This window comes from Cryptomeria japonica, chromosome 7 (assembly GCF_030272615.1).
Source record: "Cryptomeria japonica chromosome 7, Sugi_1.0, whole genome shotgun sequence".
In the NCBI taxonomy this organism is placed as follows: domain Eukaryota; kingdom Viridiplantae; phylum Streptophyta; class Pinopsida; order Cupressales; family Cupressaceae; genus Cryptomeria; species Cryptomeria japonica.
In genome coordinates, this window is record NC_081411.1 from 169,900,627 (window position 1) to 169,919,833 (window position 19,207).

Consider the following 19,207-nt stretch of genomic DNA (forward strand, 5'->3'; position numbering starts at 1 on the left):
TTTATTAGATGTTAAGTAAAGAGAAAAAAAAATTCTTTAAAGTAAATTTTTATTTCAAGCATAACCAAAGCATAGTTCATATTTTAATTTTGTATATTAGTTTTTTTTATTGTATTTTGTGTTTTATTAGAATGTAATTGATTTTGAAGATCTCTTTTTATTTATCTTTCTAACATATATATGATTGTAATGTTTCATCTGCAGAAGACATGTCTGAAGCGCACATCCCTTGTATGGAAATTCATATTGATAGAGACCAAACTCAATACAATGCTTCAACTGAATCATGGGTTACCGAAGTAAAAGACAAATTGGATTATTCACATGAAATGTGGCAAGTGTCAAAAAAAGTTTGCATCTATAGGGTACCTGAGCCTATTATGAATTCTAATAGAGAAGCTTATGTTCCTTTGGTTGTATCATTTGGACCTTACCATCACAATAATAATAATAAATTCTCTAGAATGAATCAACGTAAGTTGGTAGCAGTCCATAGAAAGTTATCAAGGCTTAACATAGATGTGTCCACATTGGCTGCAGAGATTCAAAAGTTAGAATCTAAAATCAGAGAGTTCTATGAAGAACCAATAGAAATGAGTGGACAAGCTTTATCTCTAATGTTAACATTGGATGCTTGCTTTATTCTTGAATTCTTTAAAAAGAAGAATAATCCAGATAGCTTTAGCCTTGTTTTTCAATTGAAATCAAAGGCAATGTTTGATGCAATATTAAACGATATTATAAAGTTGGAAAACCAAATCCCTTTATTTATTCTCATAAAAATACTCCGGTTAGAAGGTAAAACATGGGATCATGCAACAACAGAGTTGGCTACAATGTTGAGTAAATGTAGCGTATTTCGTGGATTCCCTTTTATAGTCCAATGGGCTGTCCCTGTTGAATTAAAACTAAAAGAATATATGATGGATGGCCGACCTCCACACCATTTGTTGGATTTGTATAGAATGATGATTAAAGATCACTTAACAAATTCAAATGCAGAAAAGACTCATTATTGTGGTGGCACTAGTAACAGCAACAATCAATGTAGTGTAAATATACCTCCTAATTGTACACCTACCCCTAAAGCTGAGTCACCTCCTAATTGTATACCTACCCCCAAAGCTGAGTCACCTCCTGATTGTACACCTATCCCTAAAGCTGAGTTATTACATAAGGCTGGTATCAAATTTAAGACAGGCCAATTGAGATTTGCAAAGAGAAGGTTTGGAAACGGTACACTTTACCTCCCTCAAATATTGATAGAGGACAACACAGAAATAAGGTTGCGGAACTTGATGGCTTATGAAGATTGTCAAAGTTGGTCATGGCCTTCAGAGGACACTGTAATTTCACATTTTGTAGCTTTGTTTGATGATTTAATTGATTCAGACAAAGATGTTTCAGTACTTATAAAAGCTCAAGTAATTCAGAAGTACGTTGGCAGTGATGAAGAAATAGCTCGCATGTTCAACCGTCTCTGTCATCAAATTGGAATTGACTCTATAGAAAAAATCGAGGTGGTGATGAAAGAGGTGACAGATCATTATCAGAGCAAATGGAAGGTGTGGATGAGCCAATTTAAGGAAGAACATTGTTCAAAGCCATGGAAATTTCTATCCCTTGTGGCGGCGATACTTATATTGGGTATGGCCATTGTCCAAACTGTGTTTTCAGTGAAGTAGAATCATTAGTTGAAAGTTGTTTAGCTCTTTTACTTTGTTAAAGAAGGTGAATATTTGTTAGTACCAAAATTTCAACTTCAGCTTTTAACAATCATATTATTATTTTATTAGTCCCTGACTATGCATAGGCAGGAGACTAATGTTTTCGGTGCGCTCCTTTGCAATTAGCTAGTCTCCGGAAACGTGCAAGTAAAAAAATTAAAGCAATTTGTAGTGTTTCGTAGTGTTTTATTTTTTTATTTCAATTTTGTCAAATTTTTAGTCTTTTCCCTTTTGACTGATAATATTTTTTCTTTGGGATTTTATTATTTTATATTTAGAAATTAATTTCAAAAATTTATAGCCAATAAGAAGTTAGAATTAAAATATTTAAGTTATAGACTATAATGTATATGACATTTTTCATAAAAGGATGTATTATTAAAATGTTTAAGCTATAGGCTATAATGCATTAGACATTTTTATAAAAGGACAGAAAAAGTTGCCTGGTTCTAGAGCAGACTTCTATTTGTGGCACCCTGTTCTTTTTTGATCCGTGTGTACAGATGCCTGGTTGCTATTTTGACATATCTTACTATTGGCATTTTGTACTAGCCTTTGCATCATATTGATAAATGTATATGGCTGTAGCTAGAAGCCTGGGTTTGGTATTAGGATGTAATGTAAATGTAATCTATGACTGGTATACTGACAAATATTTGTGAGTTTGTCTAGATTCTTAAGCTTTATGCACCTGTGAACTCAGATTATACCTTATAATCAACAAAAGAAAAAGGACAGAAAAAGTCTGTTTTAAAGAAGACAAAAAGTATGCGGTGTGAAGCATGTTATGAGCATTTAAGATGACTATCTCGCAATGTAAATATTCATTACAGTTGTAAATACTTCTTATTAAGGTTTATTAAAGTTAATTGAAGTTTATTGTAGCTCTCGTGAATGTTTTAACAAATTGTTAGAATATTTTTGCAAGAGTGGTTCTTGATTTAAGGTGTTTTTTTCTCTATTCTGAGTGTCTGGAATCTTTGTGTTATTTTCAGTCCATTTTAGTAGAGTTTAGTTTTCGTATAGAATTTGAACATTGCTTGTATTGTGCTTTGATGTAACTTCCTATAGCTTGTCAGTAAAGTTGAGTCTGATGTATCATATGGAAATGGTATTGTAGTAGAGCTATAGTCCTGCTTCTTTTCCATTTAAAAAAAAAATATGATTTTTGAAAGTATTAATTATTCTAGTATTAAACAGAAGTTAATAAACATTATTGGTGAGCATTGAAGATTTCAGATAAGGTTTTATACTAAAGCTTTCAACAGCTATAGAAAACGAACACATTCTTGGGACAGTAAGGGAAATCGAAGCCATGACATAATAATAATTAATCAATAGAGTCCTTATGAAAGACATATAATTAAGAAACTGTTTAGGGGCTATCTTTTTTAGGGAATTTTGAACGATAATGAAAATGGCACAACGATACATTTTATGGGATTTTCAAAGCATGTCATAATGTACGTAGCTTTGTATAAAAGCGTCCTAGAGAAAAAGACATACCTATGCCCTTTTCAAACCAAGGAGATAACATAAGTGTCATCTTACCTCTACTTCATTTATTGATTTAGTGATGCTTAGTTTTCTAATTTTTCATTTCTAGGGTGCAACGAAGAGAATTGTCATGATTCTTGGAGATAAACGGTGTAAAATTAGATAGTTTATACCTTATGTGTCCATTTAGAATATTTTGGGTGTATAGAATTTGTGTATTTTTTTCTATCCATGTTAGTCGAGTTTACTTTTTCCTGGCATCTTCAAATCATGTCATATTGTAGGTAGAGTTGTATGAAAGTGTTTTAGACAAAAATAAGCTAAGCGAAAAGACATACCTATTTACTTTACAATCCAAAGAGATATCAGAAGTATCAGTACTATAACTCCAAGCATTAGGAGTAGGAACGATCACGATTGGGCACATTAGAGATAGGAGTAGGAACATGGTCATCTGATTGTTATTCTAGTGGCTTTAGGACTTTTATGGCTATAGAATAACATGGAGGAAACAAGTTCTTATACAAAACCTCATATGCCTTCACGGCATGAAAGATGCACCCCTAGCCAGGACACTCCTGAGTGTATCAGTGTATGATGTTTTAAATATGAAAGGTTTATTTCATAACTTTATCTTCTTTTGGAGAAAAAGTCACATAACATTTCTCGCCCTATAATTAAGTTGTTGTCCTCAATAGCATGAGATGTATCTACATCACAACTCAAAAAAACCCATAGTCAATAATTGAATATGCCAAGATTCTATGTTTATACTTCATCAAATATATCATTTTCTCTTTTCTATTTTAAAATAACAAACAATTCCAAGAGAATCATTTTGAAAATTAAAATTATAATGGGAAATATATATACACGTGTGCCTTAATTATTGTATCTCAAATGCTTAATCTCATATATTTCAACTTTATCAAATTGTATCATTATGCAATCTATTTTCTTTAGGTGTTTAGTATAGATATTTAATATGTAACTTCAACACTAAATTTAATAGTATCATCCTATGTCAAGACGTGACATATGCATATCTCATACTATGTAGTCACTCATTTTATATATTCAACATATATTCGATAATCATGCATTCCGGACTGCATGAATATCCTCTTTTATAAAATAAATCACATGTGCAGGGTTATTGGGTTGATCAAGTCCAATAACAAAGTACAATATATAAAGATTGTACTAAAAAATAATGTTACTAGCATCTTAAATCAAAACACTAAAGCATTATGATCACCCACAAAGCACTTGATATAAAATATTTCTAACCTTTCTTTTGTGTAAGTAACTAGAGTGTTTGAATTTTAATTTAAATTTAATGTTACTAATCTATCCAAACATAAAATTTTAAAAGTTGTCTCTCCCCATGTAAAGTTCAATATGTCCCCATGTTTTCTCTTACAATGTTTTAACTCATTTAAATATCTTATTTTCTAGATTTCAAATTGATCTTGGGACCTATGGACTATGGGCTCACAATGTAGCTTAAATACAAATGTTGGTATAGAATAAAAATAACAAGTTTAACAAAAACCGCTCAAAATAGCCGCTAGGCCAATCGATAAAATATTATGGATATATAAATTTCATAATAAAAAGCACTAATACATTAACTCTTATTCCAAGGACATCTGAACTATAAGAAGGTATGTGTTGTCCCCGATATAATTAAATAATAAATTTAATTACTTTATTGTAAGGCTACCATCAAATCCATATGAGGGAGCAAGATGTGGAAAAGACAACCTTTCGTTGCCATTATGGACACTATGAGTTCTTGGTCATGCCATTTGGATTAACGAATGCTCCGGCCATTTTCCAGTCCTGCATGAACCACATCTTCAACAAACAACTACATAAGTTCCTATTTGTATTCTTTGATGACATACTCATCTATAGCAAGACCTAGGAGGAACACCTGGGATATTTGAATGAAGTATTGGGAATTATGAAATCACAATCATTGTATGCCAAAAGGTCCAAATATGAATTTGGAATGACCAAGGTCCTGTACTTGGGTCATGTCATCAGCACCCAGAGGGTACAAGTTCACTAGGAGAAGATTCAAGCAATTTTAGATTTCCCTCCATCCAAGACTCTCTTCGAGTTGCATGGATTTTTCGTGTCGTGCAGTTATTATAGAAGGTTTGTTAAAGGATTTTCACAGCTTGGTGCACCCCCGACGGATCTGACAAAGAAAGGATCCATCCATTGGAATGCACAGGCACAAAACACCTTCGATAAATTAAAAGAAGTTATGGCTACGTGTCCAGTTCTGGTACCACCAGACTTCACTTGTCCTTTCATCTTGGAGTGTGATGCCTTAGCTCAAGGCATTGGAGCGGTGTTGATGCAAGATCATCACCCCATTGCGTTCGAGAGTCGGAAGCTTTTGGGAGCTAAGAGATTGTACTCCATCTACGACAAGGAGATGCTTGCCATCATACACGCACTGACAAAGTTTTGGCAGTACCTCATCAGGGCAAAGTTTGTCGTACGAACAAACCACAATAGCTTATGATATTTCATGGAGTAGAGGGATCTGAATGAATGACAACAAAAATGGGTGAGAAAAGTCTAGGCATTTGATTTCGACATTGAATATGTGAAGGGAAAGAATAACATGGTAACTGACACCTTGTCAAGAAGGCCTGCCATATATTCTCTATCCCAAATTTCAGTGGGTTGGAAGGAACACCTATTGGTTGAATACTCCAAGAATACTTTTTCCTGGGAATTGATAAATGGTCAAATGCAGGATGATCGATACAATGTGGTTGACGACATCATTTACTGCAAGAACAAAATTTATCTGCTATCCGAGTCTAAGATGAAGGAAAAGATTCTAAAGGAAATGCATGACTCTCCCTTGGTCGGACACCTAGGATACTTGAAAACCTACACACAGGTCTGAGAAAGGTTTTCCTAGAAGGGACTTAAGAACTACATCTTGCAGTATGTGCGGGAATGCGCCACTTGCTAGCAAAACAAATCTGAGCACACCTTAGCGGTCGGATTGTTGCAACCACTGCCAATCCCCAACAAGAAATGGGATAGCATCTTGATGGATTTCATTACTGGGCTCCCCAAAGTGCAAGGAAAGGATTGCATTTTCATCATAGTTGACCGCTTAACCAAGTATTCCCATTCTTTTGCAATCCCTATAGGATACCAAGCAGTTCAAGTGGCTGAGTTGTTCTTCCGTGAGGTATTCCGCTTACATGGTCTACCGTAAAACATAGTCAATGACAGGGATAGCCATTGTTTTAGTACCTTCTAGATGGAGTTATTTCGGTTGGCAGGAACTGAGTTGTCACCTAGCACGAGCAACCATTCGCAGACAGATGGACAAACTAAGATTGTGAACAAATGGTTGGAGGGTTATCTCAGGAACTACGTCTCAGCTCAATAGAAGGCTTGTGTTCCCTAGCTCCATTTGGGTGAACATTGTTACAACACCACCTATCACATGTTGATAGGTATGCCACCCTTTAAAGCACTATATGGTTATGAACCTTCTTCATTTGTTGATCTGGAATTGGGAGACAATCGTGCACCGAGGGCCAAAGATTGGCTTCAAGAGAGTTTAGACATCCTGACATCTCTCAAAGATAACCTACAGAAGGCTCAAAACCAGAAAAAGATGTATGTCGACCGACACTAGGTTGAGCGAACTTTTGAGGTGGGAGATCCAGTATACCTTTGACTTCAACCGTACAGACAATCCTCCTTGAAGACAATTGGTAAGGAGAAGTTGAAGCCGCATTTATATGGACCCTACAGGGTGGTTTGGAGGGTGAGCGAAGTTGCCTATGAGTTGGAGCTTCTTGAGGGGAGTCGGATTCACAATTTTTTTCATGTATCATGTCTCAAGAAGGTCGTCAGGCAGCATATCACAGTATCCAAGGATTTTCCACCCATCGACGAGGAAGGAAAACTAATTTTGGAGCTGGTAGAGATCATCGAGGTCAGAGAAAAGAGGTTAAGATCACACACAGTGAAAGAGTTCCTTGTGCACTGAAAGAATCTACCCATCGAGGATGCCACCTAATAAGGCGAGAAAATTCTGGAGCATCCAAGCATGCAATTGTTTGAGGGCAAGCAATTTTTTCCCTGGGAGGACTATGATGTCCCCGATATAATTAAATAATAAATTTAATTACTTTATTGTAAGGCCCCAAATTCAATAAGAAATCTTTTCGGCCCTTTATTTAATTATATTAGGCAAGTCTTAGTTTGGTCATGTCGGCCCATTTATAACCCTTCAGGAAGTTTCCTGGAGCCTATATATATGGTCGAGTTCATCTTTGTCATAGGGATGAGAATTTTGGTATTTTTCTCTATTGTGCGAACTCCTATTGGAGTTCTATAATCCACCATTTCGGAGGTGAAAGACCCTCCCTATTTGGTATTTGCAGTTCTGGTGAGATTCACCCCTCACCCTATTTTGTTCTATGTACTCATTCTGGATCTAGAAAATCTTGAATCTTAGTGTTGTTTACTTCCTCTAGTTGCATATCTATTAATCTGATATACATGCACAAGGGATTCCTAATATTCATAATTTATTACTTACGGAAGATCAACCCCTTCACCGCACACTCGATGGATCCCACCGTACGATCATACCACCGTACATCTCACCTTCACCATACAACCCCACCGTACCTCTCATCCTCACCCTACATACCGGTCGTACACCTCACCCTCACCGTACATCACACCTCCACCGTATATCCTCGCTGTACCTTCCCACCATACACCTCACGCCACCATACATCTCACCCCACTGTACATCATCACCATACATCTCCACTGGACACCCTTACCTACATCGTATGGTTCCACACCCTCACTGTACGTAGAACCCTCATCTGCAACCTCACCTCCACTATATACCCTCACCCTCACCATACGATCACACCCCGTACATTCATAATCTTGTCATATATTGACAAACGAACAATACAACAGTATCAGAGCTAGTGATCCTACTAGCCTATCGTGTAGTGGATGCAAGTGTACACTAGAAGGAGGTACCATTTGGCCGATCGAATAGGGAAACCACAGGACTCTGTAAGAGAAGTCATGGCACTATTAAGGGAGCTAACCAGAAGCCAAGCTCAGCTCAATGACACCATATCCAGAGGGGAGCAACAACAACAAATCATGGATGAAACCTTATGATAATTGGCCTTGGGAAAAATGAATGGAGAATGGAATGGGCAGGGTGATGATTCGGTCATTGGAAGTTCAAACATCCAACGCTCACATTCACTATCGTTGATGCCGACTTTTCCTTAAAAATCAGAAGTGCCACGTAGGGAGCAAGAACCCACCTTTCAGGAGATGCAAGCACAATTGAACCAAGATTGGAGGGATGCAAATATTGAAGGGGACATATCCTTCAAGGATTATGCTGAGGTCTAAATGAAATACTCGGGTGGTAGAAGTTGAAGCTATTATGGACACTATAACAATGACATCAAGCGAAAGGTTGGCAAGATCAACTTGTCATCCTTTGATGGGGCCGGACCAACCTCGGCACAAGCTTGGGTTCAAAAAGAAGATACCTACTTCCAACTTAACCGGATGCCTGAAGATGAAGCTATCAAGTTTGTAGCACTTCACCTAGAAGGAGTCACGCATGAATGATGACATCATGAAATGGTCACTCTCAGCCATGACCAGATAACTTCCTATGCTAACTTCATAGAGAAGCTCATAGATCAATGATGGGAAGGATCCAGAACTCAATTTCAAGGAGTTGGCGCAACTAAAACAGTCAAGACCTGTGGAGAGTTACATCACGGAGTTCCAGAGATGATTTGTATTGGTAACAAACATCTTAGAGCAAATATTGGTGGTCTTTTTTATGGATGGATTGATGGAACCTCTGAAAGTTTGGGTGAAGGGGTTCAACCCCAACATGCTTAGGAAGTAATAAAAAAGGCCCGTAACATGGCAACATCTTCCTCTTGTAGAAATTTTGCACATACCAAACCACCTTTCATTCTGAAGGAGAAGGATAATAAACCCTTTCCAAAAAGGTCATTGCTTGATGAAGCCACAAAATAGGAACTCGAAAGGAAGAAGCTTTGTTTCACCCGCAAGGAGCCATGGGAAATAGGACACCGATGTTTGGGAAAAGGAAAGATTCACTATATTGAAGTGATGTCCAATGGAGAAGAGGAGCCTGAGGAAAGCAAACCACCAAGGGAAGGATCTGCCGAAGAAACTAGCCTGGCAGAGAGAATCTCCATATTGGTACGAAGGGGAGGCATCATTGCCACACTGGTGGGTACCCCAAGGTGCAGTGTATTTAGGGTACGTGGTACACTATAAGGGAAATGAGTCCTGGTTATGCTCGACAGTGGGGCCTCGCTCAACTTCATAAACTCATCACTTGTCACCCGAAGGGGTTTGTGTATAAAGGAGCATGAAGGGTTCGATGTCAAGGTGGCAGGAGGCAATCTCCTATCATGCACTCACTTGGTTCCACAACTGAGAATCACCATGGGAAATTACACGGCGATCGACGATTTCTTTGTAGTAGATCTAGATGACACGGATGTCATATTGGGAATTCAATGGATGGAGACCCTCAACCAGTACACGCAGAGCTTGAAAAGGATGGAGTTCTCATTCGAGGTAGATGGAAGGAAGGTGGTTCTCAGAGGAATATCGAATGGCAGCCCGAGGGAGATTTCCGCCAAACGGATGGAAGCCATCTTCAAACATGATGAAGTACTCTGAGCACCACATTGATTGATCTCAACAAAACTTGTGAAAGAGCAACCTACTTACTACCTGGATAAGAAACTTCAGTCGGTTTGTGATAAGCATAGTTTGGTCTTCGTTGATATTCCACCTGGTATACCCCCACATTGAGGGTTTGAGCACACTATTGAGTTGGACGAGGGAGAAAAACCCATTATCACCACACCCTATCGCCATCCAAAGAATTTCAAAGAAGAGATAAAGAAAACAATCCAGGAACTCCTCGATAAAGGATGGATCCAGCCCAGCTCTATCGCCTTTGCATCCTTGGTGGTACTGGTAAATAAGAAGGAAAAAACTCTTAGAATGTGTGTTGACTACCGTGCACTGACCAAGAAGACTATCAAGAATAGATACCCCATTCCAAGGATCGATGAGCTGTTGGACGAACTACATGGCGCAGTCTATTTTTCCTAAATTGATCTCCACTCCAGCTACCATTAGATTCATATGAGGGAGAAAGATTTGGAAAAGATAGCCTTCCGTTTCCATTACAAACACTATGACTTCTTGGTCATTCCATTTGGATTAAGCAATGCTTCGACCACATTCCAGTTCTGCATGAACCACATCTTCAACAAACAACTATGTAAGTTTTTACTAGTATTCTTCAATGACATACTCATCTACAGCAAGACCTGGGAGGAACACCTGGGATATTTGAACAAAGTATTGAGAATTATGAAATCGCAATCATTGTATGCCAAAAGGTCCAAATGTGAATTTGGAATGACTGAGGTTTTGTACTTGGGTCACGTCATCAGCGCCCAGGGGTACAAGTTCACTAGGAGACGATTCAAGCAATTTTGGATTGGCCTCCACCCAAAACTCTCTTGAAGCTACGTGGATATTCGGGTTGTGCAGTTATTATAGAGGGTCTATGAAAGGATTTTCACAGCTTGGTGCACTACTGACAAATCTAACAAAGAAAGGATCCTTCCATTAGACTATGTAGGCATAACACACCTTTGATAAATTAAAAGAAGTTATGAGTATATGTCCAGTTCTAGCACTACCAGACTTCACTCACCCTTTCATCCTAGAGTGTGATGCCTCGGGTGAAGGCATTGGAGCGGTTTTGATGCAAGACCATCACCCCATTGCATTTGAGAGTTGGAAGCTTTCGGGAGCTGAGTGATTGTACTCCATCTATGACAAGAGATGCTCACCATCATGCACGCATTGACGAAGTTTCAGTAGTACCTCATCAGGGAAAAGTTTGTTGTACAGACAAACCACAATAGGTTGCGATATTTCTTGGAGCAGAGGGATCTGAATGAATGACAACAGAAGTGGGTGAGAAAAGTCTAGGCATTTGATATCGATATTGAATATGTGAAGGGAAAGAATAACGTGGTAGCCGATGCCCTATCAAGAAGGCCTGCCATATGTTCTCTATCCTAGATTTCGGCAAATTGGAAGGAACACCTATTGGTTGAATACTCCAAGAATACTTTTGCCTGCGAACTGATGGAAGGTCAAGTTTAGGATGACTAATACAATATGGTTGACAACATCATTTACTACAAGGACATAATTTATCTGGTACCTGAGTCTAAGATGAAGGAAAAGATTCTTAAGGAAATGCATGACTCTCCCTTGGTCAGACACCTGGGATACTTGAAAACCTACAGATAGATCCAAGAAAGGTTTTCCTGGAAGGGACTTAAGAATGACATCCTGTAGTATGTACGGGAATGTGCCACCTGCCAGCAGAACAAATAGGAGCACATCTTACCGGTCGGACTACTGCAACCACTGCCAGTCCCCAACCAAAAATGGGATAGCATCTCGATGGATTTCTTTACTAGGCTCCCAAAAGTACAAGGAAAGGATTGCATTTTCATCGTAGTTGACCGCTTGACTAAGTATGCCCCTTTTTTTGCAATCCCCACAAGATACCAAGAAGTTCAAGTGGCCGAGTTGTTCTTTCGTGAGGTATTCTGCTTACATGGTCTACCGCAAAACATAGTCAGTGATAGGGATAGTCATTTTTTGAGTACCTTTTGGATGGAGTTATTTCGGTTGGTAGAAACCGAGTTGTCACCCACCACAAGCTACCATCCATAGACAAATGGATAGACCAAGATTGTGAACAAATGGCTGGAGGATTATCTCAAGAACTACGTCTCAACTCAACAGAAGGCTTGGGTTCGTGGGCTACATTTGGGTGAATATTGTTACAACACCACCTATCACATGTCGATATGCATGCCACCCTTTAAAGAATTGTATGGTTATGAACCTTCTTCATTTGATTATTTGGCATTGGGAGATAGTCGTGCATCAAGGGCCAAAGATTGGGTTTAGGAGAGTTTAGACATCCTGACATCTCTCAAAGATAATCTGCAGAAAGCTCAGAACCAGAAAAAGATGTATGTCAACCGACACTAGGTTGACCAAACTTTTGAGGTGGGCGATCTACTATACCTCTGACTTAAATCGTACAAACAATCCTCCTTGAAGACAAGTGGTAAGGAGAAGTTGAAGCCACGTTTCTATGGACCATATACGGTGGTTCAGAGGGTGGGTGAACTTTCCTACAAGTTGGAGCTTCCTGATGGGAGTCAGATGCATAATGTTGTTCACATATCATGTCTCAAGAAGTTCATCGGGTAGCGCATCACAATATCCAAGGATTTTCCACCCATCGACAAGGAAGGAAAACTAATTATGGAGCCAGTAAAGATCATCGTGGTCAAAGAAAAGAGGCTGAGATAACGCACAATCAAGGAGTTCCTTGTATGTTGGAAGAATCTACCCATCGAGGATGCCACCTAGGAAGGCGAGAAAATTATAGAGCGTCGAAGCTTGCAATTGCTTGAGGGCAAGCAAATTTTGGCCCTGGAGGACTATGATGTCCCTAATATAATTAAATAATAAATTTAATTAGTTTATTGTAAGGCCCCAAATTTAATAACAATTCTTTCAGGCCCTTTATTTAATTAGATAAGGCAAGTCTTAGTTTGGTCATGTCGGCCTGTTTGTAACCCTTTGGGAAGTTTCCTAGAGCCCATATATATGGCCAAGTTAGTCTTTGTCATCTAGGTATGTGAATTTTGGTATTTTTCTCTATTGTGCGAATTCCTGTTGGAGTTCTGTTATCCACCATTTCGGAGGTGAAAGACCCTCCCTATTTGGTATTTCCAGTTTCAGCGAGATTCACCCCTCACCCTATTTTGTTCTGTGTACTCGTTCTAGATCTAGCAAATATTGAATGTCATCATTGTTTACTTTCTCTAGTTGCATATCTATTAATCTGATATACATGCATAAGGGATTCCTAATATTTACTTACAGAAGATCAACCCCTTCACCTCACACCCGCTAGAGCGCACTGTACAATCATAATACCGTACAACCCCACTGTACATCCCCACCATACATCACACCTCCACCATACATCATCACCATACCTTCCCACCATACATCTCACCCCACCGTACATCATCATTGTACACCCCACCATACATCCCCATCATACATCCCCACCATACATCATCATCGTACTCCCCCTCATATGGTCACACCCCGTACATTCACAATATTGTCATACATTGACAAACGAACATTACAAGGTACTTCCCAAATACAAGTATTAGTTAAATGTCATTAAAGAAATAACCTCTTATATTAGATCTTGTGTTGGAACTTTATGAACCATTTTAAAAATATGTAGTAATTTTTGTCTTTGGGTTCTGTTATTCAAAATGAGGCTTATATGAAACTAAAAACTAAGTTAAATAACAATGAGGACACTTTTAAAGAATGTTTGCAAACAAAATTATTTATTTATTTTGTAGCCAAAACTTACCATCAACCTTTGAAATAATTGTGGATTAAGAACAACCCAAGAAAAACCTTAAACTTAATATCCCTAAAGTTGTCATCTTTTGAAGACCAACACATCCACCATATTTATATTGGTACACCATGCATATCAATGTTAAAATTTCTCTTTGGGAACTCAAACTTGGGTTTTCATGATGAGAGCCCACTAATTTAATTATTTGAACACAACTCCTTTAGACCTTCAACTTTTAGATTCTAATGGCTTCAATCAAACATAAGCTTATGAAGGTTCATTATGGCAAAGGTTTTAATATTAAACTTAATTATATATTCACTCAAACTTATGTGGAAGTCATAGGAAAATATGTAAGTGTTTTGAATCTAATGAAAGAAGAGAACATCAATTCCTAACATTTCTCTCTTTAGAAGATTACTATATTTCTTGAGATTCCCAAGGATATTCTATTCACTGTTATCATATAAATAATATATCAAATTTATCTTTCTAAACAACCTTGACAAGTGGTTAAGAAAATATCTTTATATACAAGCTTCAAGCATGGTTAACCTTGCATCCATTTTTGAGAGAATAATAATAGCTAGTGAGGCTTACTAACTATAAATTTTAGCTGGTGAAATCTAAATTTGGAAAGAGGCTTAAATGACTAAATGGGACAAGCTATATTTAAGGTACTACTTGATAACTAGAATATAAGCATATAAAATTGGATTGTATTCATATGAATATTTCCTTGTTATCTTTCATTCCTATGATAACAATGTGATGCATATGTTTACATGAGGAACAAAGGAGATATATTACCATAAACCTAGTAAAGAAAATATTTTTACTTAAGCATCTAATACTTCATTTATGTAAGTAATTCTTAAGTGAAACTTGGAAATGTCTTATGAAAAGGTTTTGTAAAAATGAGGAAAAATACTAAAGCTAGATTTACAACTTTCACTTTGAATATGACCCATAATATCAATAATTAAAAATTTACAATCTTTAATATTGAGTTAGATATTTGGGAATTGATCACCTTAACAATACCAACTCCTTGAAAGTAATGTCCCCATTTTTCATGTGAGAAATAATTAATTAAATAGATAATTAATTTTAAGTTGGTGGACAAAAAATATATTAAAAGATAACTTTAATTATTTATAAAGTGACAAAGTACTAAAATATTTAATATTTTACTTAAGTCACTTTTTGGAGCAATAAAGAGAAAATATTTTATAAAGTGACTTATTTGGCTACTTAAGGTGAAAAAAAGGGGAAATATTAAAAGGGGCAAATATTATTATTTTATTATTTTCCAAGTTACCTTATTCTGGTGTTGCCCTAATCTCTCATTAAGTTTCTATATATTGGGGCTTTGGCTTTCATTTTATATATGTTGAAGATTATGATATTTTATTTCTAGAGAAACCCTAAGGGTTTTTAGGTTTGATGTTTCATCCTTTTGGAGGACGAAAACCCTTCTAAAGAAGAGCGACCATAGTAGTGAGAGATCCACCCTAGTTGTTGATGTTGTGGAATTTAGATAGAGCCTCAGCTTGTGCAAATTTACACGTTTGTCAATTTGGTCGAGCTATGTGCTTGTGTGTTTCAGGTTGAAGAATTTTATATGATTATTTGGATGCTTGAGTTTACCCACAGTCGTTTACCTTTTCAAAGTTCACGATTGAAGCTATGTGGGCATTCAAAGTGTAATACTCAAGTTCAAGTTTTTATTTATGCTAGCGTGGCTTATTTAAGACACCGGATTTGAACTAAGCTAAGAGACAAAAGAGAATAAGACAAAGAAAAAGTAAAAACAAGGATTGGTTGAGTAAATTGTGGAAAGAGTCACACTATAGATAAAGACAAAATTAAAGAGACAGATTTTAGATAAGACAAGGGTAGAAAAGACAATATTAAAAAGACAAGTTTAAAGAAAGAAAAAGGACAAATCATGGATTTCTAGTTTCTGCATATTGGCACTAAAGATTAAGTTTATTTTATCCATTATGGAGTGTTAAGCTTCGATATTGAATATTGAAAAAATTGTTTGGGAACTAGAAGACATTTTTAGAAGAAGACAAAAATTAGAGACACAAAAATATGATTGTCTTTCACATTATTAGACAAAAAGAATTTTATCTCTGCATTTTGTAAGTCAAGTGTCTATTACATATCTAATCTGTTGATCATGGTTTTCAATCTACTAATTGTTGTTGCGATTGCTTGACTCTAAATGTCATGGGAGTTGTGAGGGAGGTCATGGAATTTTTTGGGAGGTTATGAGTCCTTGTTGACTGCTATAGTGGACACGAATAATGTCGTGACTACAATATTTGGTTTCTTTCTTGGTATGGATTTGCTTTTGTGATGCTTGGGGATCTTTTTTCATTGCTTGCAGAGCCTGATTTTGTTGTTTCTAGTGTTCCTTGGCATGTAGCCAACCTTCCCTTAGATTTTTTGGAGGGATCTCTTTGGTAGAGGTCAACCTTGTTGTTTTACACATTTCATCTTATTCATTGACATTTGTTTCATCTTGGGCCGATGTAGGTCATCCTTGATCATATATGTCAATGTAAATAAGCATTTAGAAATCAGTTTTTAGAACAAAGAAGATAGGTCCAAGGATCAAGAGTTTCAGAGTTGGCTCACTTTCTTGCTTGAGCTGAATGTTGCATACTCGGGCCTGTGAGATGAATGTTGTGATCTCACATGTTGCCAATAGTTTGTAATTAAATTTTATGATATAATAAATCTTATTGTGCATTGCCTCCATCATATTGTGTTGATTAAGTTGTGTTAATTTGTTGCATGGTTTGGATTGTTCTCCTTAAGGACCCTCCTAATTGTGACTACACCATAGAGAAACAAAAATCTAATTGACTTTCACATAAGACAAAAACAAGATTATCTCTGCATTTTGTAAGTCGGGTGTTTATTACATATTCAATTTGTTGATCATGGTTTTCAATCTACTAATTGTTGTTGAGATTGCTTGAATCTAAATGTCATGGGAGTTGTGAGGGAGGTCATGGAGCTTGTTGGGAGGTTAAGAGTCTTTGTTGACTGTTGAAATGGATGTGAGCAGTGTTGGGGCTACAGTATTTAGTTTCTTTCTTGGCATGGATTAATACCTTTAATTGGCATGGATCTTGACTTTATATCTTTGGTGTGGGAGCTTTAATGATGGAAGGTTGAGTGCTTGTAGAAATGTTGAGATTAAAGCCATTTCAAATCTGAAGCAAAATTCTCATTGCATGGAACTGTTGTTCTAGGATGCAACTTCATTTGGATTCCTAATGAGATTTACTTATCAAGAGTACAATTATATCCATCATCAGATTTGTACTTAAAAGAAGACAAATAAATGTCAATCTTCATCTTTCTCATATTTGTGAAAATATTGTTGGTAGTGAAGAAGACTTTCCTAAACATGTCTACCAGATCTTCCAATTTACACAAGATTCTTCACCAAAGGCCACAAACCTGGGATAAGACATATCACATGTCCATAATGCATCTCTGGGATCTCCAAAATAGAATACTCAACACAAAAGAACTTCTACCCAAGTACACTATACATACTATCGGATAACCTATTCTTCTCACCAATACTCAAACTATATTCCAATATGAATGAATTATAGGCTGAGGATTGAATAACTGATATGAGTTGTCATCAATGACAATATCTAAGCATACATGCAATGTCTCTTGTCAAAAATTCTAAATCTAACTGATGGTTAATGTGAGAAGTTGTGAGGGTAAAAGCACAAAACTGTGTCACATCTCAAGACAACTTATTAGCACAAGTGAATTTAAGTAATTCTAATTTAAAATTAATTTTAGTCAAACATATGGTCTATAGAGATTCATTATAGCTATCTTATATATGGGCCACAACTTTTCCAATTGGAATTGTCTACTAAATGTAAATTTTAAAAAACTTTGGATCTAATTACCAAAATTGTTTTTTTTTTTTTTTTTTTAATTGATGTTTCAACAACTCCTACTCTTATAAAAAAATTAAAAAAAAAAATATGAAAATACCCTTTTATAGATCTATAAGTGAATTTTTCAAAATATATATCTTTTAATATTTTAATTAGTTTTCATTTTTTATTTTTTATTTTTATTGAAAGTGGGTCATCATCACTAAAATATATAAGGTTGATTATCTTGTAAAAGAAAAATACAAAAATTTATTTAAAAATTTTGAAAAAAATAAATGCACTAGAGAAAAGAGTCTATGTCAAGATGATATAATTATTTTCTAATTTGGATAAATAATTAAGAAAAAAATTGATGCCAAATGGAAAGAGTTGTATTTCATTACATGCAACTTTTTAAATTTATTGAAAAATATATATACATAAAGATAGTTAAAAATATATTTTGGCGCTTAAGTTTCAAGTAATCAATATACACAAAAAAATTGAAGAAAAAAAGGTAAAATTTACTACATAAAGTGTGATGCCTCGTGTAAATTCAATTTCAATATTTTATCAGCAACTAAATTATTAAAGGAGGTCTCAAGTTTGAACCTATTTGAGCCCTACCATTAGTTGTTTCCACGGCCAGCCACTTGGACACTCCGAAGGATATTGGAGACATGGCTCATCCTAAGAGGGTGCTAGCCACATCAGACTTGGTGTTTGTCACTGCAAGGAATGCCCACGTGGAAATGGAGCTTGGAGGATCGAGACTGTGATGCATGGAGGTTGGTAATGTTGGAGTGATAAGGTAGTGGAGGTCGTAAATATTGGAGTGATAAGGAGCGGGAGGTATAAGGAGAGATATTGAATGATAAGGAGTGGGAGGTATAAGGAGTAATATGGAGAAATAAGGGCAATGGGGGGATAAGGAGATTTACAGATGGTTGTGCAGAGAGTTTTTTAGTGGTGAATCTTTTCCAATTGGTGAATTCCACGTGAATAGTCTGGGGCAACAATCATGGTCAAATCGCCCAGAATTTTGGGGTTAACGACACAGTGTAGAATTTGGCTTCGCCATTGACCACACACCGTTGATGTGCATGCCCGTAATATTCACCTGGAATCACTCAGACGTGGGTATTAGATCACCTTTGTTATTTGCCAACAATAGTAAAATGACCATGTACCTAGGACCTAATTCTCCAATGTAAATTAAATGTTCATTGCACACGTCGGCCAAATTCGCCAATATCAATTAAAACATTATAAGCATTTGAGGACCCATTTCGCCCCGCTTAAATTAAATGTGCATTTCACGCCCGCACAATTCACCAAAAATGCAATTAAATTAAATGTTTATTGACAATTGCGACACTCGGGCCCCACTCAATTCGCCAAAAATGCAATCATGGATTGCTATAAATACACTCTTTCTTACACTCTTT

At 36.5% G+C, this 19,207-nt stretch overlaps 1 protein-coding gene across 1 annotated transcript; it reads left to right on the plus strand.

The window, feature by feature from the left end:
* Nucleotides 1-209: 209 nt before the first annotated feature.
* On the plus strand, nt 210-1,685 carry LOC131062407 (UPF0481 protein At3g47200-like). Its single transcript, XM_057996059.1, has one exon. It carries the CDS (start codon nt 210-212, stop codon nt 1,683-1,685), a length of 1,476 nt encoding a protein of 491 aa, XP_057852042.1.
* Nucleotides 1,686-19,207: the final 17,522 nt, after the last annotated feature.

Excerpts from the sequence above, each read along its gene's own strand:
- LOC131062407 (XM_057996059.1), top strand. The coding sequence starts at position 210 with ATGTCTGAAGCGCACATCCCTTGTATGGAAATTCATATTGATAGAGAC.